Source organism: Porites lutea, chromosome 6 (assembly GCF_958299795.1).
Source record: "Porites lutea chromosome 6, jaPorLute2.1, whole genome shotgun sequence".
Classification (NCBI taxonomy): Eukaryota; Metazoa; Cnidaria; class Anthozoa; order Scleractinia; family Poritidae; genus Porites; species Porites lutea.
The window spans coordinates 12,253,595-12,277,398 of record NC_133206.1 but is presented as its reverse complement, the minus strand read 5'-3'; the positions used below and the strand labels follow the sequence as shown (position 1 = coordinate 12,277,398).

The window sequence follows — 23,804 nt, the reverse complement described above, 5'->3', positions numbered from 1 at the left end:
GCCGCCCGATTATGCAAATCCTGATTCCAATCCGGACTGAAACACACCATTTTCCAAACCGTTTTAGACGCCTCTGATACATGTTTTCTGACCTGAGTTCAGAAAGTTGCGCTCTGTTTGCAATCCCATTACCTTGTCTATGTGAAGTTAACATGTTGTATTTAAGCATTACAATATTTTTTTAGAAGTATTTGACTCTGAACGAACTTCCTCTTATTTATTTGGAGGTTAAAATAAGCTTATAAGCTCAATTGGTGTATAAACGTTTTAAGACCAAAACGGCTCAGAAACCATGACCTTTAGGGCGGCAAATACCTGAATACCTTATATAGGGGAGATGTCTTTCCCGAGCCGAGCAACGAACTGATGACAAATTGTCTCTCAACCACGGCACAAGAAAAAGATTTCACTGATTCGTATATGCCTTTCGTAAAAGACAAATGGAGTGTTAAGAATCATTAGCCCTAAAAGCTACGCCGTTATGTAGCCCTGATCCCTGCTAGTTCTAATAATGCGGGTCGTGAGGTTGAAGGACGGTAAAAGAAACGCCCTTGCGAGTAATTGGTGCGCAGTTAGCATCATTTGAGCTTTACTTTTCCGAAGGTTTGACCATTAAAAGCGGCGGAAGGATAAAACATTTTCAGAAAAATTTGAAGGAAGATAGCCAGGTCTTCCTTATAAAATAGATCAGGGAAACGATAATGTGTGGAGGTAAATGTTTGCGGGTTCTAATGTGATTTTGCGGTTTTTGTTTTGTTTTCACAAAACTCAAAACAAAAACGTTCTCGCAAAAAACTCGCATCAGATAGAAGTCCTACAATCCGTCTGTGTTAGAAAGTAGAAAACAGGCGTGAAAAAGAAACTTTTTATTTTTTTACTTTTTAATTTTTATATTGTAAGGAAACATTAATTGCCGGAGCAATCAGCCACAGTGGGACAGGACGGATGATAATTGTTTCACTTACATCTCTGCATTTTGTTCACTTGTACAGTGGAACCCCGCCATACGACCACCCCGTTATTACGACCAACGACCACCTTTGGGAGTCCTGATAATATTTTACTGTATTGAATGTTTTTAGGCAAAGGTGTTAGTGGTTAGCATGACATCCGGTAAATTGCAGTGTTCAGTAAAAAGGATGCATGAATAAACAAATACAAAAGATCTGAAAGACTTCTTGTTTCTGCTGCCTTCCACTGTGGCTTCTCTCTTCAAGTCCATTTCCTGTTCTTTTCTTACAGATCGGTTATTTGGAATGTGCCCAAAATAGCTTCATACCAGGAGGCGACAGCTGGCTTGCCAGACGTTTTGCATTTTCTAGAGACAAAGGGCAGTATGAAAACCGCAAATGAACTCGCAAAAGTTATTGCCAATGTAAAAAGTGATTGGCTTAAGCAAAGGCGATGCCAGTCGAAGCTCACAAACGTTTTTAAAACCGTTTGAACTTTGTAATAATTGTGAAAGTGGTATAAGCTACAATATAGAAAACGGCAGTCTTCAAGACATTTCACAAGCCCTTTCCTTTCATAACAAGGAACTGAAAGAAGTCAGTGTTTTTTCTCATTACTCGGTTTCGTTTACTGTTACATTGTTCAGTTGCATTGAATTGCGGTTGTAAGGTTGTTTTACAAAAAGGTTGATTTATAGCGGGTTAAAGGTAAACATGTAGTAGAATGTAGTTTAAAAACATTTTACACCATAGAGTGGTTTTCGTTTGAGTGTCGTAAAACCAAAACCAAAGTAATTACTCTGGCCAATCACATAGGACACAGACAATACATTGAACCAATCAAAACTCGAAGTAATTACATGTGGCTGACGCAAAGCGCGGGAAAATGCATGCGAGCGCGTCACAATTGGCTTTGGTTTTACTTCTGATTGGATGAAAAGGTGGCGCGAATCTTTTAAGCCAATCGCATCGTGTAGAAAGTGCAAAACCAATTACTTTTCGACACTCAAATGAAAACCGCTCTAATTTGACCCTACCCCGTTAATACGACCAAATTTCCATGGCCCGAAGGTGGGCGTATTAACGGGATTCCACTGTACCTCTAGTTTTTCGATTACGTGACCTTCCTGAAAACCGCTAGACAGCGAGCAGTCTCTCTTTTTCTTCAGATTTAGTGAGAGCAATGCACGCGCGCGGGAGCGACGAAGCCGCGAGACGCGCGAAACGAGGGCGGCGCTTGGCCATTTGCGTGTCTCGCGCTTTGCTCGACGGACTACAGAAAAAAGAGAGACTGCTCGTAGTCTAGAAAACCGCAAGAAGAAAAACAGTCGTTCCCGCAACTGAAATCGCCGATTCAGAAAATTAGGTTGTGTTCACACTACAACACGAAACGCAATCCGATTTAGCATGAACACCTATCCAACTGTGTGACTCTCCATGCACCTCAGAGATCCGGGTGCAGCACAGCTACGGTCCGTTACAGCTATTATTAAATTACTCCGAAATCACCGTTCTTATGTGTGAAAAGAAGCCCTATCCGGTATGGTTTTCGCGAAATCACCGTTCTTATGTGTGAAAAGAAGCCCTATCCGGTATGGTTTTCGTGAAATCACCGTTCTTATGTGTGAAAAGAAGCCCTATCCGGTATGGTTTTCGCGAAATCACCGTTCTTATGTGTGAAAAGAAGCCCTATCCGGTATGGTTTTCGTGAAATCACCGTTCTTATGTGTGAAAAGAAGCCCTATCCGGTATGGTTTTCGCGAAATCACCGTTCTTATGTGTGAAAAGAAGCCCTATCCGGTATGGTTTTCGCGAAATCACCGTTCTTATGTGTGAAAAGAAGCCCTATCCGGTATGGTTTTCGCGAAATCACCGTTCTTATGTGTGAAAAGAAGCCCTATCCGGTATGGTTTTCGTGAAATCACCGTTCTTATGTGTGAAAAGAAGCCCTATCCGGTATGGTTTTCGTGCCGGCGCAAAAGTTATCAGGTATGGTGTGAACATAGCATCAATCACCAGCACAATATTTTGCACCACACGGTATTATCCGTCAATGATATTGTGATATCCGCAAGGAGCGGTTTGACTATGGAACAGTTACTTACAGCAAAAATGTTTTTTATATAAAAATCAGTCTTATGTGCATTTCCATGTGCAGTTGATTAAGATACAGGGTGCACTCCTTCCATGAAGGGCACAAAAGAGCAAGAACAGACAACGTGTTTTTCCTTTTCGAAGTTCATTTAACAACATCTAGGCTTAATTTTGAGAGGTTCGCTTTTAGTACGATTACTGCCGTATTGCGTTAAAATCTTATAAACACATTGGATTCAAAGTTTTAGTGTTTGGTGAGTTTCTTTCAACAACTGGGATAGAAATGAGCTGAAACAAGAAAAAATTGGGCCAACGATTACAGTTTAAGTTCGACAACTATATTATCGAAATATTAGCCAAAAAAAAACTGATCATGCTTTGTCTTTCCTGAGTGGTCTTTGCATAAGAACTCTCAATGCGAGATACAATGATTGAGGATACTAACTGTTTCAATGTAAAACTCACCATGCATGACTTTGTGCTTCATCGGCGCTAAGGGCCAGTATTCCCCGAAACAAATGCCGGGAGGAGGTGCTCCCCTAAAAGGCACTATACCAGAATACCACTTTATGGGTATGACTCAAATTCATTTTGCCTCCTCATAGGTACAAAAAAAAATCGACTGCGTGACATCTGAGATTAGTATACTATTCTGAGAATTTATCCACCTAACCCTCCCCAATTACGTAACTAAGTTTTCCAGAATCATACTGATCCCATCCTTGTTTGGCTCGACCTCCTTCGGAGTGACCTAAATGGCACCGGGAGAACACCTAAGCGGTACCGATCCACAAAATGTATTCCATTTAACTGTACGACGAGCATCCCCGGTATTTTTGATAGGGTTCTCACTCGTTTCACTTTCTCGCCTACGCTGCACACTCTAATTTAGAGCACAATACTCAAAATGTAGTGCTTCACTCTATCTTCAGACCAAGGCTCCTGCCAGCGTTAGAAACGTCTTGATATAGTCGTATTCATTCTTCAGAATTTTTACAAATAAAGTGAATCATTTATATTTTAAAAAAGTTAGCTATTAAGCACAAGTTTGAGTACCTTGCATGGGTACGTGGTTCAACATGTGTGAACTAAATTTGTCTTTTGTTCCTTTCCATATGCCCAAATCATTTGTCGAGAGATCTTATCATCTGATAACTGCTGGCTATTTTTGCGCTCCTTCGTCATACTTTGTTCACTCAGTTGTCAAACACACTTTGCACCAGTGTCTCTGTCAGTTATAGCTATAGTTTTTTTTCCCAGGGGACAGACTTGAAATTTGTGAGGTAGTAATCACTAAGACAACTCAGTAAGGCCCTTGAACGTTACCCTGTGCAGGGTGGAGTCATTACTTGGTTTTTGAACGTAAATTCAGTACAAGCTGTAGGCTTTTCGTCGAGTGAATTACCCGCGCCGGTAATAGGGTGCACGCGGACTCCAACACGAAGGCTATATAACATTAAACAAAGTCATAAAAGTGAAGAATAAGCATCACATTCTCTCAGATTAGTTCGCGATTAGCCATGCAAACTCTGCTTTTGCTTGCTTTCGATAGAGAGACCCTAACTAACTTATGCACACACGCTGACCTTTCAAGCACCACTTTGCTATGTGATAGCCATTTGCCGCACATGGTTCTTGTTCTAATTCGCTAAAAGGCTCATTAATGGCTACGTTTTGTCTAACCCAACAGATTAAATTAAGGTCAGCGAAGGACGTTAACCTGTTCAAAGCGAACGTTCAGTAATCAATACACCAATATAAGGTAGGTCTTTAATACACACAGGCATAAGTCCCTTTGTTTTTTAAAAAGTACTTTATATTTATAAACATGTCTTTTATACAGAAATAACTATGCCAAAATTAGAAGACACAGGAAAAGGCGTGTTGCGTCTTTTGGTTATCAGTTTGATAAGCCCTTCGGCCACAGGGAATTGTCATTGAATGACTTGATATGCATTCGTATGCAACCATGGGTAAAGAACTATTATAACTTCAGTGGTGAACTTAGACAAAGTTATGTGTCAGACACTGAATTGCTCATCACTATTGTGACTATTATGTTTCCAAAATTCATTGAGAACAGTTTGCAGTGTTAAGGTATAAGAGCAAAAGCAAAACAAACATTTTTACAAAACACGTGTGGCTTTTTATTTGGTCAAAAATATAAAAAAAATTGATTGAATACCCCGGCCCAACCGCAATCAGGCCCCGAAGTATAGGAATAGCGTTATACCAAATACAAATGAACTTTGTTTGGGTAACAGTCATACTGTTCTCTTTTGTCTGATGGAGTAAAACGTGGTGTCGATTTTTCTTGAAGTGTTATCTTTTTTAGTTCCTGTTAGCAGATACTACTTGCAGAGCCTGGTGCACTGTTCAATTTTTTTTCTAGACAACACGTTGAACCAAGCTTGAATTAACAAGCACATTTTAAAGGACAGTATAACAGGTACTTTTGTTCATTATTCAGCCTCTTGTGTATATGGTAAGCTCACGAAGCACGTTTTCTTTTGTTACTCTTTCAGTTGGAACCAACGGATTAATAAATCTGACAAGACTTTCCTCAGTTTCGTGCTCGAAGATTAGAAAATGTTCATATGTGGCGTGGTGGGCATTTAAGGTTTGTTTCTTTTGACCAAAAAGAACACATATTAAAATTGGGGGCGAGATTGATACCTATTTGACCTTATAAAAGCCCCATTCGTCTTTAAACTCAGAAATATCTAACTTAATCAAATGATCCTTTAGGTTTTGGACAGAAAATTGCCTTTAACAACATGATACAGCTGTCCTAGAAATAAAATTTTAACAGAATTAAACAATAGCCTTAAGGCAATGCATTGTATGACTTTCCAATGAGAGCAGAGAACGGAAGGATAAATTTAGAATATATTCTATTCTAATTTCATTTAGAATAGAGTAGTATATAATTATTGCCACAAAATGGCAACCATGGAGGATTTTTTTACATGCAAAGTTGCCGATGAAATTTGATGAAAACCACAACAAAGGGAGGTTGCTATGCTAGCTTCAGATTCAAAGGAACAAAGAAAAGAAGGTGTTTTTAGGAGTTTGTCCCATCAAAAAACTATTGAGGCATTTTTTGGATTGTCTCATTTAATACTTGATTGATTGACCACGAAAACTCAGAATAATTCTATATACATTTTTAAACGTTATGTTGTATATCTTTTTTTTTTACTAATCATTCTTTCAAATTTCTTTGGCTTGAATAAAGGGAGATTCTGACGTACAAAACGTATATCTGCAAATAAGAAAGAAAAGATTGGTGATAAAAGATAATATTTGTTATGCGTAAGTTCTATTTAACTAAGAGTTTGAACAAGCACTTAACCCAATAAATTTCATATAAGGCCAATAATATTTGATTTGTTGACACGTATTTTATATTTGCGAGTTCGTGATTCATTTGAAAAACTGTACTGTTTCTTGAGTCCTTCGGTGCTGAGGCAACAACAAACTTTGACTGAAAAACGACACCTTCTAAAGCACGTTGTTGGAGTATTTAATTTAAAGAGCCTCCAAATTATATAATTGTTTCAATTTCAAAGAAGCTGATTCTATTTACATACTGGATCGTCCCACGTGCAAAGAATCAAGTCAACCGACAGGTAGCGAGGACGTATCACGTGACGTGAGGAGAGGCTGGAGGACTAAACTGGCGGATATCACTGGTCACTTCGTGTTAACAGTGTGAAAGGGTGAACCATCTAGTTTGTACCTCAAAAACAAAGCTAATTGTTACACAGAACAGTACTACCAATAAAATATCAGTCTTGGCATGTCTTGTTACAATTTCAGATTATTCAATCGCGAGACCTGTGAGGCCAACATTAAAAGAAATGTGCAACAATCAGAGATAAGAAAATTACCACTTTGAATGCGCAGAGATATTTTTAGCCCATTTTAGTCGTCCCCAGCAAGAGTGATTATCAAGTGAAAGTAACGTTGTTGCCGCGTGATGAGATTTAATTTTCTTCTTCTGTCCCTTCAGAGACTTTGGACTGACATCTACACGTGGGTTGAATTACTGTTGCGTGGCTCTTTTTTCGTTCGCACATTTTAGCATTGCCGTCGGTGCTATGCCCTTATGGCCAGCTGGTGTGTGGGTGTCTTACCAAAGAAATGTGCGAGGGGTTACCGCAACCAGAAGTAATTACAGAGTATTGCCATTTAGGTTTTGCTCCACCGAGTAAATGAATCTTTCATAACCTTATCCATCGTGATGTTCAAAGTAGCATTCGTGCTTTTGGTAGATGCGAATGCTCGTTAAGTAGACCTGTTACGTTCCTCTGAAGTGGTTTAAGTGGTGCGCACGATCTGAACAGATAGAACGCTTTTCGAGGTTCACGCCTAGAACAAAAATCCCTCTAGATTTAAGATAGCGGTAATCCTGGACAACACTTCTCTGGCCGACGAAGATTCAAACCTGTCGACGGGTTTCGTTAACCCGCGTCAATGGGGGGTTACATGCTTTTATTATTATTATTTTTTGAAATTATTGAATTCACGATTGAGATTCTCTCCCACACATTTGCCCACCCGAATAATAAAACGTACTGTCCCGGCCTTAACTAAACTGAAGCAGCAAAGGAGTTTCAAATGAGGCATAGACTCAATATCATTCCACGACTGATTTCTTTTGACTGTTTTCTTTCTGAGCTTCGCTGCCCCACGGTGCCTAAGCCTTAATCACGCAGCGAAGGCGTCAAACTACACCGAAACGTAAATTAAAAGCTGGGTTAAACAGTCATGATTTTCTAAAAAAAAAAGAGCAAATCCATTGAAACAGGAAAACTAATACAGGTTTTACGCTGATATAGGTAAATTGTTTTAGCATCAAGATTAAATGGATTTTTTACACACTGTGGTGATGGCGCTACGAAAATCAAGACAGAAAGAGGGCAATCTTTCGCAAAACGGCGAATCGGCCATTTCATGGATCATTGCCAAAGAAGTTCATTCCTCTGAAATTTGCGAAATTCCAATTTTATACACTCCCAGTAGCAAAAAAGGTAAAAAAATATCATTAATATGTAAAGCATCAGCTCATTAGACAAACAGGTACGGGCAGCGCTTTCTTTACCTTCCACAGAAACAAAATGGTGCACAGCGAGAGGGTTGTGGTAACAGCAAACGATTTGACCGTGAAAGTTAACTGAAGATGCAGTATTAGATCTGGTCGTAGTGTTCCGTCCGTTCTTGCCCTTATTGACAAATAACCGTCGCACGCAAAACAATGGCACATATTCGCTCATGTTGTTATAGGCTAAAAGATGTAAAGGGCTTGACTGAAGTAAAAAACTACAAAATGAAATAGTTTCTTCTAAATAATGATTTATTTTTTTGAGTTTACAAATCCTACAAGACAAAGCAAACGCGGGTGACAAAATTTCCATAAGGAATTGTAATCTCTTAACGTGTCATAATTGAAGGCCATATTTAATTCTTACATTTGTCATATGTTGTAAAAATATTTCATTTCAGTGCAGAAAACACGATTTTAACTTTCGAACTTGCATAACTCCATTAGAAATCCTCACCTTAAGTTATCGTATCAAGGAAAATCCCCCAAACACGATCGCTTACAATTCAGGCTTTTCATATCTAAAGCGTATTTGCTTCCATTTAGTCACTAAGCGAACAAGGACGTAACTGGCGAAAACAAAATCAGAAGTGATTTTATAATTTTGATGTTGTGTACAATTTTTAATATTGTGATCCTGGACTGAGAAAAGCCATGGCGAAAGGTGGTAGACCTGAAGGGTCCTGATCAAAGGAAAAATTAAAATAAGCTTGATCTGAGGATGTTGTTGGAGTGAGAACATACTGAGTAGGTGATACAGGAGCAAGATATATACCCTCACCCTGTATGTGTTCGCGAGGGCTTCTGTCCGTGATATAAAGTTCAGGTACATATAAGTCTTTAATGTCAATGCTTTGAGTAAGTTCCTCTCCAGTCAAGAAATCATCGCAAATGGCTTCATCTGATGAAACGGAGGGCACAGACTCGGCACTCGGGGACAACTCCTCCACGGGAATTTCTCGTGCTACGCATTCGTTCCAACCTTCAAAGTAGGCCTCGAAGGCTGGATTGTAAGGATCTTCCGACTCTCCGGCCCTGCTAGTGTGAAATGGATAAAACGAGTACAAGTAAGTTTGCGTGCTGTCCTCGATCACAGGCTCCTGCCAGAATGACTGCGGAAGGTTTCTCTCTCGCAGTGAAGGTTTTACGCGGTGGACAGCTTCAACGCCTTTGTCTGATTTTTTGGAATTTCCTTCTTGCCTCGACGAATTCCTTGACACGCCATGTTTGTCACCGGTCTGGTTGTTACCTTTATGTTTAAAAACGTCCTTAGGTTTCTTCAAGGTAAGCTCACTCGGCTTCCGCTTTGCATAGTTCCGCAGCTGTTTTTGAAGATATCTCCGGTGGTTTATGTTTCTTTTGAAGTTTGCTGGCTTTTCCAGGGCGGTCTTCACATTTCCGGAAGCCAAGTTCATGAAGTTAAGTAGAGAACTTCCAGCTGTGACTTGGTCTTCCTTTCGAACGGAGGCATGAACATCACTGGGAAAGTTGAGCAGGTGGCGTTCGGTTAACTTTGTTTTTCCGGCCATGTCTGAGCCAGGCATTTATCGGTCAAAAATTAAATGAAAACGCTGGAAACAGTACGGCAAAAATAAGGAATGGAGACGAATAGAATGTCACCGCAACTTTTCGCGAGACCTGACTAAGGCTGTAGCTGCACCTTCGGCTAACGATCAGGCCGGCTTCATTCAAGTTTGATGAGGCAGAGATCGCGCGCTATTTATGCAGTTTCAAGTCAGCACTATTTACTGACTGACGCTGTATCGGTTTGTTAGACGTTTGTAAATTAGGGCCGGATTAATTGTTTGGCAGGTGCACTGATTAAATATGCAAAGACATGGTCGTTCACCTCAAAGCATTGTTTTACCCAATTGGTTGGCTTTGCGCAAAAAAAAAGATCACGTCAACTTCACAGAGCAATATTCGTTGTATTGTCATGTAAATCCTTGACAGTTTTGGCCTGATTCACAGTGTTTGCACACCCTTGATTAATGTGTCTACCCCAAAAGAACTAAAACGAAGGTTAAAAGTTCACGGTACATTCATGTTAACTCAAAGGGTAAATAGAAGAAATCCCCGCACATTTAGAGGAAAGTCGCCAAAAATTAACATCTCCAACCAAAAATAGATTTATCCGACAACGTGCATGAGGCGTTTCGTGTTATTTAGTTTTGTAACCATGGCCTGTGGAGCTGGTAATTAAAAAGCAACTTACGCGGAAGATCTGAAAAGTGAGCAATAGAGGTGCTTCCTATTTAAAATTACAAAGGGGCGCGCTGGAAGCTTCATCCTTTCAATTTAGGTTCTTAATTACAATTTTACAATCTTAAACCACCTTTCTTACGACTTTGGTTTCTTTTACCGTAAATTACAGTATACGGTCAATATGTCAGTACACGAGTATCATATTATGTTAGCATAATATCCCTTCGGTATTTGTCACTCGTATCCTTACCTAATATTTATGATAAAATGTTGAGGGTTGAGTTGAGAGCGAATTGTAACACTTTTTATCCGTTTATGTTTTGTCATGGGGCAAGGCGTAACTGGGGTAGAGCTCAAAGAATAAGAATGTATCCCACTGCAGTTTTTGTTTGGTGAAAAAAGTAAATTGAAATGTCTTTGTTTAAACCTTTGTGAGCGCATGTGTTTATTTCGTAACTCACCCCCAATGGGAAAGTCCTAATCTTCTCTTTTTGTATTCACTTGCAAAGAGCATCTCTCCTCGTGAGTTATATATAATTCCTGGTGGTATCTCCCAGCAGGTTCATTCTATATTCTTTTTTTCAAACAAAAAATGGTTCAATGATCGCTCGAGGATAGTAAACATTCATTTTCTTATCAGATTGGAGGAACAACTTAAAAATAGCTTGTTTGTGCTAATTCTCCCTTTTTTGCTTCTGTCTTTGTCTCTCTGAACTAAAGCTTTTGTTGCCGTGAACTGAATTATTATTGAGAACAAATACATTGCTCTAAAAAGGCTGATCTTCTCCTCGGTGTAAATCTCTTATTTTTGCACACAGTGGTAGGCAAGGTTTCATGTCCCCCTCCCCCCCTCCCAGAAATTAAAAAAAAAGAAGAAGTAGAAATGGCTAAGGAAAGAATGAGCAACTAGTCACTGTTTTGTTCTAAGTTCTTACATTTTTCTAACCTTTTAAATCAGAGTGATATCTGAATTTGCTTTGTCTAACAAGAACTTCTTTGGACCGCCCAAAATATCTCCTCTAGTGGCTATCGTTCTGTATGTTTTAATCAACTTGAAAGAGGTTGAGGTGAATACCTAATTTTGTATTAAACTGTAAAAGAAGTCAAATCCGGCCACATTGTCTAGAAATTGACAGTGCTTTTTCATGAGGAGGTCGGTCCGGAATCCTCTCTGAAATGCTCATCTTTTATTTCTCCATGAATTCAAGGTTAAAAAGCTCGTGACTCCCTAAATTCTTCAGCTGTTTTCGACAATGATTCGGAAGTATGTGGTACTTTTACTTTAACTGTCGCTCGTGCACCCCGAAAACAACGATAAAAATTTCGCTTAGGTTGGATTATCTTAAGTTCACCACGCTCGGTCTCTGACTTGGCACAAATTAAGCATTTAGTCATTTGACTGGAAATTAATTGACAACATGCTCTTTTCGCCACTATTGTAAAATAACCGTAGAAGGAAAACATTATTTAATAACCTAGCACAGGTGTGTGCTAGCGTCGTGTTAACAATGGTGAATTTGCGCGATACTTTGTCTGAGGCAAGTTGAAGAGTCTTGAGTAACGAAATACGTCGACAATTTATTCATCTTTCAAAAAAACTACAGGGAAATTCTTCCGAAGCACTTTGACGTGTCGTTACAGCAACTGTATGGTAAATAAGCGGGAATTGTGCGGGGGTGTTAAAGAAAAATTAAAGTTTCATTTAATATTGCCTTAAGCTTCAACTTCGGCATTTACATATAATAACCTGTTTTAACTACTTCGTATTTCCTCTCTTACAAAAAAGAACAGTATTCGACGTTAGTTATCCCACGGACTTGGCGTCCACAACGACTTGAAACTCATATTAAATGACCATTGAATTTTAGTTCTATGTGCAAACGGATTTATTTTCGTTTTCCAAGAGAAAGTCTATCGTGCTAGAATGGCATAATTACATTTGTCTTTCTTGCCTTCTCTTTAGTTTTCCATAAAACATCATTAAATAAGCAATTTTAGAGGCACAATTTCATTACTGTAAATTTCAAATAACAGCAAAATGACACACCGGCGACAAACCGTTTTGACCAAGTCATACATAAGTTCTGTAATAACGAATTTAAAACATTTACATCATTTCAAAGAAAAAGAAGGAAAAAAGACGAATTTCTTTGGCTGACGAGGAGAAAGGGAGATTCAGAGAAAAAAACATGCGAAAACAGAAAACGATTAACTACCTTAACAAGGCTAATCGCATTTCTTTTCTTGGCGGCATAAAAGCGTGGTTGTATAGGTGTTAATAAATACAATAAAGAAGTAAAATACTCAGCAAATAGTCCGATTTAAGGAAATAAAAAGAGCATGCAACGAAATAATCACCATAGAGAGCCGAAAAAAACAATAAAGTCAAAACAAAATACAGCGGAAGTAATTGTCCGTATGGCCTTACAATGAATTTGGTTTTCTAAATATGGATCACATCTTAGAATCGGAGGTGTTCAGCTAGGATTGACAGCGCTGTATACTCCATCCAGGTGTAGGTACTTTGCCTCGTGGTTTCACAGTCACTCACCAATAAACCTATCGACTGATTTAGTTCCAAGCACTTTGCTAGCTTTGAAATTACGTAGACTACCGTCCGTAATCCATAATCAGTCCAGTGTGAAGTGATTAGCACTGTCTGCGGGGTTTTTCTCACATCCCTCGTCGAGCCTTGCTCTCGTTTAAGCAAAGCCCACACTGAACAAAGCAAATAAAACGAACTCCTTTGTCATGCAAAGTCCTGCATGAACAATAAACCCTTTTTGAGGATGGCCATTTTTTTGTTTAGCCAAGATCCTGTTGTATTGTAGTGTTGCCTCATAAGGCTATATTTTTACAGGATACTCAGATGCCATTGGGCATATAAATAATTAGAACTGATACTTGCTTAGCCATGCGAAGAGCAGAAGTGAGTGACCACGTAGTGTGGACATTCACTACGGCGTTTCTTCAAAGAGTCCTCTAAACACGTTGTATTGTTTCATCTTTTTGGGGCTTGTGAAAATTAAGAGCGCTTATAATACAATTTGAACATTTGAGACACATGGTGGGAAAAGTCTTTAACCAGTTTCCCATTATCTGAGCATATTAACGACACCACTAAGGCTCGAATTGCCTTCCGAATAATCGCAAAATGGCCGGTTTGTTGTCATTGTAGTTCAAATGCACTTTTCAAGCGAGCGGATGAAAATAAACAAATGACTTTGTACACGATCAACCCAGTAAAGTTAAAGTTTTTTTCAATATACCTCCAGCGGGGGAGAAAATGCGACACAATAGGACCCCCAGTGCTGCGACAATAGACACAATATAATTTCACAGTATACAAGAAGGGCCTATTGAGTTCTTTTGTACGAGAAACGAATAAATTATCGTCAATATAATATTCCCAGAGTTTTGTTGCCTAGGTAAAAACAAAACTGATCGTGGAAGAATCTTGTTTGAAGATGATCAGGATGAGCTTGTGAGTCCGAAATACTATAGAGAAAATGTTCGAAGCCGATTACGACATAAAGATTCTTCTATGTCGTGCACAGGAAAAGAAAAACAACATGTTACAAGCAATAAAATGCATGTTTTTTTTTTAATGAAAAAAGAAATACTTGCCACCGATAACAGAAAAGCAATACGGCTTTATTCAATAAAAATGAAAAAAAAAATCTGCAAAAAATTATCCTGATACATACGTATTAACTTCCTATGAAGGTTGCACTTTCGGATCTGGCCCCAGTTGTTCAAACGTTGGATAGCGCTATCCACCGGATAAATAACTATCCAGCGGATAACTATTAGGGAAACCAATTACGCTATCCGCTGGATAGTTATTTATCCGGTGGATAGCGCTATCCAACGTTTGAACAACTGGGGCCAGGTTTATAGCGCCCTTATCGCGAAAAATGCTCATTGGATAAAATTATATGTGTATTTAGGTGTGTATTTTAAAACTATTTCCGGCTTTAAATTCTTATTGCTGCGATAGCAAAGCATTACCTATGTTTTGATACCATTCTTGTACAAAAATGAGTTCTGACAGAAGCAATATAGTACATGACTTCCTAGTAAATTTCAACAGCTATGAGTATCGTGAAGTTCAAAGTAGACAGAAAAATTGCTACAACTTACTGAGTAATTGACGAAGATTAAATTTATTCACATCAATCACTTTCAGTCTGAACGCCATCGCCAAACATCATCAGGGCCGTTTTTGTCAAAAGCACTTTAGGACCTCATTCACTCTCAGAAACAGTTATGGTGTTTGACGCCTCTTTCTTGTAATGAACTTACGCAGTTTTTTTAACATGATTCATATGACACTATTAATGGCGCTGGATAAAAAAGTACATTATAAGAAATACGTGTTAGAAAATGAACGATACTACAGCAGGTACCACGAGCGGGGGCGGTCAAGACATTAAAACGACGCAAAACGCATGGCAAGCATCGTATCCCAGCATCTGACATACTGATAATTGAAATGAAGCGATCCTGCTTGTCTTGAATCAACGCTGGTGTTTTTTGAAATCAATGAAAATGTTACTTACGGAATTGTATTAGTTTTGTTCTTTCGTTTCAATCAGCACAACCATCTTCAATGTTGAAAAACACTTTTTGTTTCTTTATCGGTATAGAGCCTATAGACGGGTTTGTATTCAGTTTAACCATTCACTTCAAACTATTAAATTCTAATGAAACAAATGTTTTAATGATTGTTCGGTAGCCTTTTTTTTTTAACCGTGGCAAGATGCGACTCAAGTTCTACGTAGCGCACGTGGGATCCAAATACGATTCTGATCATCATCGCGGTCCACTGTACGTGTGATGAAAGAAGCAAACTGAGGGCATATCACGTCTCTCGTACTTGCCACACTATGCGGCATACAATTCAGTTTTGTCCGTTGTTCAGAGCTTTCTCCTTCCTTTTACGAAAGATGAATTTTTGAGCGCAGTTCTAAAATACAGTTTGAGCATCTTTAATCAAAAGGTTTACTGAAATAAGGTCGAATGAGGGAGTCGTGTAAATTTTAAATTCTCTTCACTGTCTAGTTGTTGCTTAGGAGCCAACTTGAAAGGTGCAGACTCACTCATAAAGGCTCAAAACTTTAAATGGAATAAAGATGAATATTCAAAATGTAATTTAAAAGACATTGATCTTAAATCCCAGACAAAAGCATATTATTTGTCTCTCACCGATAACTCAACAAAGTTTACTTCCAAACCGAAATATTTCTATTTATTGAAACCGTACGCTTTTAGTGAGTTTCACCTTGATCGACGGGGTTTACTTAGCGATAAGGGTAGTAAACTGAAATCAACTTTAGAAGTTTTCTATCTCTATTGAATATGGAATATGTATCAGAACTTGACAGCTATCGTCTTTCGTAAAAACAACACAACCGGAATAAGTCGACTTCATCTTATCTTTCCCTTTTTAGCATGCCGCATCTTTACAGTCGTACCCGTGAAGAGAAAAAAGTGTAGAATGAAAATAGCAACTGTATGAACTGCTAAAAGTGATAAACAATAAAAAAGAAGCAGAAAAGCCATATTATTAAAACGACTTTAAAACTCTTTCATAAACTGTTGAAGCTGTAATTAGAGCTAGACTGATGGTGTGTGTAAAAAGGCGTTATCACACTTATTCGATGGAGAAAACGATCTCTGAAATTCTTCACGGAAGAACAGGCTGGTCAATGAGTTCTTCCGTCTTTGTATGGGAAAGAGGTGTGATTCATTTTGGCGCCAACAAGGTTCTGCATATTAACTACTTCCACAGTATCGGTTATCACTACTCAAGGGCTTGTACTCAGTTTTTATATAGCGGCAGTCAATATCGGTTAAAACTTGAAGATCAGGGTTTTCTTTGTAGTCATACAAGACTAGACATTTTCTCAATCTATGTAATTCAATTAACAATTTCTTCATTGATGGAAAGAATGAAGGCTTTACGCAGATTTAGCTCTAGTCAAAAGCAGTATTTTTTTGCCTGGTGCTGGATTCTTAATTCTAACAGAGCAGTTCAGTTGTTCAGCAGTTTTCTGTAACGCAACAACCCTGTCCTAAGTCATAGGTATTGCTGAAAGCAGATACGTAGTTCAGCAGATTTCTGTAACGCAAAAACCCTGCCCTTAGTCAGAGGTATTACTGAAGCTACTCCTTCTAAATACCCGCGAGCATTATTCACAAGGCCTGACAAAGGAGTAAAACACGACCGTTATAGCCTTACTGATTATTCTGAACTACCATACTATAAACACTCACCCGCCTACTACTGACAACAGCAAATTGAATAATCCAAGGAAAATTGCCCAAAGTCAAACGTCTTGCTGCGTTTTAGTCGGTAACAGGTGTATACACACAAATAAATACATCAGTAACGTGGACTAATGTCCCATGACATGTCCTGACATCCAGATGCGAGTGCATTTATGAAACGAGAACGGAATTCACTCCCAAACTCAATGTGCGACGTTTTAGAAGCAACACACAGGCTAATACTGAGCTTATGCACTAGTATCCTTTTAATATATGACATGATGTTCCGAAATAACAAGATGATGAGTGGTTGTCGGACGACATTTTTTCCTGGCAAACATTTATCGCCTTAGTGACTTGCATCTTACAAAGAGAGAACACTGTTCGCGAGAGCCTGTCCACTGAAGACTTATATGCAAGGTCCATAGCAACTCACTTCTCAAGCCAGAAATTTACGATAGAAATGCTCGCACGATATTGAAGCATACCAGAAAATGATTTATGTTGCGAGGTACCAGATGTGTCCTCTGTATACTCTGTATGTGCTTGCAAATTTTCCCGTTTGAAATAAATAGTAATATAAACGGTAGTTGGATTTACCAGCGTAGAAATTTCAGGTATACTACAGCTTATCTAGCGCGTATAGCAATTGTTGACTATGCAGCTTTTATGCCTGCACCAGTTAATTCGAGTGTGGGCATGGTAGTAGGGACAGAATAACTGACAGGGATGATATGTCTAGATTAGTAGCTTGTGGCGGAAAGGTAAGCTGCCGTTTATATTGGAGTAAGTTAAATTCTGCAAAAGTTACAATACTCAGTTAATGATGTTTTAATTGAAGAAGTAAATTATTTTCGCCTATTAAGGCAACTGAGGCTTCAGGCAATCTACAAAAATCCCTGGAGCTCACACTCGCAGGGACTGATCAAGAGGAAGGGGGTGGATCTGCTGGCTAGACACCCCGCTTTAGAGCAACCATCTAAAAAATTGAAATATTCCAAAAAAAAAAGCCACAGAGGAACTTATCAAGAACTGGATGCCATTTGGGGCCTTTTGATGCCACTGCCATCATCTTTCGACAGTGCATGGACTTCATATGTTATTGAACAAAAGTGACGCTAAGATTGATGAGTATTGGCCTCGTCAGTTCCTTTGTTGTATTTTTCAGTCAGGCCTTGGATCCCTTCCATACTTATATTTATACACCTATTTTAAGAGTATACCTTTCAACTCGCACGCCTTCTCGTCAAGTCTGAGGGTTCAAAACTTCAGTCTTTTGCCAACTAGTTATAATTCTGTGCTACAAATTTCTCATGCCTGAAAATTCTGTTAAATCGAAAAAGCCTCTATGGGGCAAATCATTTTGTCGAAAAGGGCCTTGCCAAAAGTTTTCTGTAAAAGGTATGCACACAGTTTCTCCCCTGCATTCCAAATTATTTCTATGCTGTTGACTTAATTGAATTTCCGTTTATAGTCTTGACATTATGGCAAGGTAGTCATCTTGACTTGTTCTTTAGGGGGGGCAGAAACAGCTGTGGCAAATTGCGGAAAACACCGTGTATTACTTTGAGAAATTATCTGGCATTTAGTCATATTTAATAATAAAGATGGAGTTACCGGACAATTCCACCATTTTCAGCTATCTCTTACTAAGTTTGCTTAACCTATTTAAACTTAGACATTTTATTACTAATGATATTCTCATCCAACCATTCATACTGCCCTTTCACGTTGCAGTTTCATCATAATTTGCTACCTAACGCTTTTGACACCTTCTTTTCACTTATATCATCTAAGCATGGCTAAAATACTAGGCTAGCATCAAAGTCAACTTATTATATCGATCAGGTTAGAAGTAATTACGGTAAATTTAGTATGCACTTCTCTCGTCCCTCTGTTTCGAATAATCTGGATCAAAATTAGTTCTTTGCATTTATTTAAGCAAACGATGAAGGAACATTTCTTATCCTCTTACTTTTGATGCTGACTACCATTGTTGATTGACCCTAATTAATGTAAAGTTTATAGTTATCTAGCACCGTTTTGTTTTGCTCTATTTTATTTCATTTATTTATTTTATTATTCTCCTTAATTTAATTTATTTTCCTCTTTATCTTTCGTGTGTCACAACCCTATAGAATGCAATTTGATCAGCTCGTTTAGTTTTTTTTGCTATTCTGGGTAGATTTTTCACTGTTTTACTTTAATTTATTCTGGTCTTGTAAACCTTTTTTTATTTTGGCAAATAAACTGTTTGGTTGTTGTTCTCTTCCAATTTGCTTTGCTTATCTATTTTTTGCTCAAAGTTTGTTTTCTGGCACTTTTAAGTTAAAAAAAATGTTTCTTCGACTTTGGCTCATACTACAGAAAGTTGACAGTGACCTACGACGGTCTCACACTTTAAATCAGCAAGATCTGTTTTAGCCCTAAAAAAGGGGCCGTTTCGGTGAGTAAAATACAGTCCTATTTTTGGGTCTAATTTGGCTCCCTTAAATCAGGGCCAATACTTTAAGGCCAATACAGTCCAATTAGCTAGGGCTGATTTGGTCCCAGGGCTGAAATGGGCCCTACCATGGGCTGGAATAGCCTTTTGATAGAGCTTTTTTGGCCTAAATTGTGCTCAAATGGCTCCAAGAAGGGCTGAATCAGACTTTGGCCGGCAGGGCTGAATTGACACTTTGGGGCTGAAACAGATCTTTCTAATTTACAGTGCAAATCAGCCGAGGATATAAACTTTAATAAGCTTACACAAGAGATCATAATTTTTTAGGATCTCTTGGCTTACTTTTGAAAGCAGAGTTTATCTATAAAGCCTAACTCGGATAACACAAAGCCAGAAAGGGTGATAGATGGCACTGCAAACTTTTAAACAGTCTTTAGAACTTACCAGTGAGGTTAATCTACGCCTGAGCGGTCCTGATTGTTTCCTTATTTTTCGAGAAAGGGGCGGTTTCGAGAGGTTCATCATAAGCGAGAGTACGCCTGTCAGAGTTCACTTTCAGTTCTTGCTGCAAACTGAAACAGGCGAGGAATGGGTAAACTCTGGTAAACTAAAGCGTTGTTACGCTTGAAGTAAACTAAAATAATTTTTTGGTTGAAATAGAAACTCACCTTTCGAAGGCAATCGGTATTGAGCTCAAAAGCAAGGGCAGAGTTTTTATTTCCCGTCGTATTTCGGCGGCCGCGGCGGACAGCAGCCCGGACGTAGAGAAATTTCGCGCGCTTTTTAAACCCACCAATCGACCAATCTCGTTTCCAGAGTTGTTCATAGCCACGGTAGACGTACGTTGTTTTCTTTTTCTTTTCGAAAATCGAATAGCGGTCAATAAATCTTCCCGGTTTTTAGAGGTTTCTTTTACTGGTTACATTAAATAAACCAAATAGTTTTTGGTTTAAAAAAACCTTTTAAGATAAAGTAGTAGGAATGAAACCTGTAAAAAATACGTGCCACTTACAAAGCGCAGTAGAGCAACTGAAAACTAAAGTTCCCAGTAAGTCCTAGGGTCATTAATGATAGTTGAACTAGTAGGGGAACTGACAAGCCCTGGAGGATTGTCTTAAAACGTAGGTCTAGCTACCGGGGAGTTTGACTAATAGTCGCGGGTCGCGGGTCGCGGGTCCACAGTCGCGGTCGCGGGTCCAAAGTCGCGGTCGCGGGTCCAATGTCGCGGTCGCGGGTCCAAAATCGCGGTCGCGGGTCCAATGTCGCGGCAGGGGAAAATGATTTGGGGTTCGAGGTAACTGAGTGAAAACGAGTGATACGAAAAAAATATAAAGGGAAAAAATCGTTTTTATGCATGATACTCCACGGTAGCCAATTTACAGGTTACGGATGTTAGAGTCAACAAAATAATGTCTCAAGAAAAGATGTAAAAGAAAAAGCTGGCCGACTTTTGTGTTCACCGCAAGTTCATTTTGTTTTCTTTCTATCGGGCCCAGTTATCTATAAATTCAGCTTTGAATGTACTTATGCATAACAGTATTTGATAAAAAATGTTACCCTGAGTTACCATTGTTTTCTTCTATGAATTGCTGACAAATTCTTAGGGGTGCATTCACTGAAAAATGTGCGATATACTTCATAGACTATAAATCATATACGTTACAACAACTTAAAATCTTTTATTAAAAAAGGGCTAACTCGGGCTCGAAAAGCTACGAGTCTGTCGGTAGAAGAAACGAGAACTGTTTCAATTTTAACAAATGTTTTCGGCAAAAATAAAGAAAACGCTTGTTGAAAAACTTCCTGGTCGCAAACTCCCAAAATAAACTCTTTGCTCAAGTAACTGGAAAGAGGAGGAGAGACGTTGGGCTTTAAGTGCCAGTAAAGTACATTCAAGTGGGTATTCAAAGCATGAATTTAATATAGAAACAAGTAATAATCCACAGCAAGAGGGGATAAAGCTCGAGTTTTATCCTCTCTTGTCCACAGAAAGGAGTTTGTTCCCAGTAACGATTGAAATCCGGAATCCAAGTTCTACCAAGACAGAATAGACCATATTCTCTTGGTTCTACTGACAAAGACTCCAATCCGGTACCTGGAATCTGGAATTACTTACCTAATTTATTGTCTTTTCTTAGCTCTGGTGGAGTTGATAACTTACCGTTTTCAGTGTCTGGTTTACTTTCTTTTTCAGCTTCATGATATCGGGCGTTATTATTTCCTTACCTACTTACTCACTTGGTTATTTACGATGCATGTTTTCATTGAATGGCTTCCTATTGTCAGGTTGTCCTGGTTGCCATTTAGGTGAAGAGAACAAGAAGTTATATTGAACATTCCGGGTTGCCGTCTCAGTTGTAAAAAGAAAAGCATTAAGCGAAAATCTTGCTTCGAGGAACAGACTCCTTTCTGTGGATTATTACTTGTTTCCATATTAAATTCATGCCTTGAATACCGCTTGAATGAAGTTTCATGTGCCTGTTTACATTTTCTTTCAGTTTTGTCGAAAACATTTGTTAAATATAAGAGTTCTCGTTTCTTCTACCGATAGACTCGTAGCTTTTTGAACCCGAGTTCGCTTTTTTTAAAAAAAGGCTTTAAGTTGTTGTAACGTTTATAATCTGTAGTCTATGAAGTGTATCGCATATTTTTCAGTAAATGAACCCCTAAGCATTTGTGAGCAATTCATCGACAAGAAAAAAGCATGGTAACTTATGGTAACTTTTTTATCAGATACTGTTATGCATAAGTATAACTGGGCCCGATAGAAAGAAAACAAAATAAACTTGCGTTGAACAAAGAAGTCGGCCAGCTTTTTTTTTAGGTCTTTTCTTGAGACATTATTTTGTTGACTCTAACATCCGTAACCTGCAAATTGGCAACCGTGAAGTATCGTGCATAAAAAAGAGTTTTTCCCTTTATATTGTGTTCATATCAGCCGTTTTCACTCAGCTGTTACCTCGAACCCCAAATCATTTTTCCCTGCCGCGACACTGGACCCGCGACCGCGACTTTGGACCCGCGACCGCGACGTTGGACCCGCGACCGCGACTTTGGACTCGCGACCCGCGACCCGCGACTATTAGTCAAACTCGCTACCGGGAGATCGACTAGATCATGCCGGCAAAAATCCAGCTCGGATGACCAAGGTCTCGCATCAAAGAAAAATATAGCAAGCCGACCATGTGACCTTTGAGGGAGGGGGGGGGGGGGGGGGGTGGAGGGGGGAAAGGTATGAATGCTTTGGTTTGGGTAAGATTTTTGTTCCCAAACCTCTGCTGATATAATTTTTTTTCCTCTGACATACAACGCCGTTGTATGTCAGGTATTTCCCTGCAAGATTTTTTCCCTCGGAATCAGTCTGTAGGATATTTTTTTCTGAAATCATTCATACCCCGCCTCAAAAGTCAAATGGTCGGCCCCTTAACAGCATTGAGGCTTCTTTTGTGAGTTTATCGTCAGAAAAGATCTGAGTAGTGCCAAAGTAATGCCAAAAGAACTTTGCGAACTGCGGCAAACATCATAATAATCTAGTCGCGTACAAACTATCAGAACAACAGACAATTTCCACCGATATTACTGAATATTTACAATAATTAGAATTCATACCCTGAGGCTTGGGGAAATAAATTAAAAGAAATAATTTTGAGGTTCAGGGATGAATAATGCTCAAATTTATAACACTTTTCTCTTCCTGATTACTTTCCCCAAATCCTAATTTTTAGATTATCAAAATTTGTGTATTCTATCCCGGTTGATCGGCCGGCTTTCAAATGAACACAAGGCCGGGCTAATGCTTTCCTAGTCAACTGAGCTGACCCCACTGGGCCCATATATAGACTGGCCTTGAGGAGGCTACGTCAGGAGGATATTGCTGCCTTAGGTTCATCGCTTAGTGCCTTTACCCAAACTGATGCACCAAAATGTTTCAGTAGAGTTATGAAGATATTGAAAAAATTCAATTTCCATCAGTGAGCACTACCCTTATATGTTGCCAGTCCGTAGCAAAAGACGACAAAAAAAGTTTCAATGACTAAACTAAAATAGTCTTCAAAAACAAAACTGTACCGATTATTGTAATTCGACTGATGCGAATACACGTTGTATCTTTTTAACAAGATAGCATTTAGCGCGACATACCGCCTTTGAGTCTTATTTGTTGCCTCGGAGAAGATCATGACAATAATTGCCATGCTATGATTGATCACGTGCCCAAGGCCTTAAAACCACGTGCCTGGTAATCACCAACTGCATGAGGTACATATGACAGTACAGAGTCTAAAATACTAATTCTTAGTCTTTCTAGTTGGATTAGTTGCCATTGCGTCTAAATTTACCAATATCACAATGGTTTAAGTGCGAGTAGGTTCCAGAGGTTCGTAGAGTGTGGGTACTCCAAGGACGAAGGTGGATTCCAGTTCTAAAATGTGAATTGTGTGAGTTGATCAAAAATACAAAAAAAAAATGGAATTGGTGAAACCTTGAAGCTGATGGGATACTGGTCCTACATATCGTTGCTTTTACAACCCCAACCCCCCCCCCCCCCCCCACCCCCGAAAGCCACACCAGAGGATAACATTTATTATTATTATCATTGCATAATGCAAATATAGAGCTATGATTGGCTTAGCCATTATATTATATGAGCGATTATGCCATGCTCTCCAAATATGGTAACTGTATGCGTCTGCTCAAAATTAAAAACAAGCTGAAAATCGTTTTTTTTTTCACA

The 23,804-nt window shown here is 38.9% G+C and overlaps 1 protein-coding gene across 1 annotated transcript; it reads right to left on the bottom strand.

Moving 5' to 3' along the window:
- Nucleotides 1-8,382: 8,382 nt before the first annotated feature.
- On the bottom strand, nt 8,383-10,255 carry LOC140941681 (uncharacterized). Its single transcript, XM_073390696.1, has one exon. It carries the CDS (start codon nt 9,693-9,695, stop codon nt 8,775-8,777), a length of 921 nt encoding a protein of 306 aa, XP_073246797.1. The 5' UTR covers nt 9,696-10,255; the 3' UTR covers nt 8,383-8,774.
- Nucleotides 10,256-23,804: the final 13,549 nt, after the last annotated feature.

What these genes read in the sequence shown, in the direction of transcription:
- LOC140941681 (XM_073390696.1), bottom strand. Translation starts at nt 9,695, where the DNA reads ATGCCTGGCTCAGACATGGCCGGAAAAACAAAGTTAACCGAACGCCAC.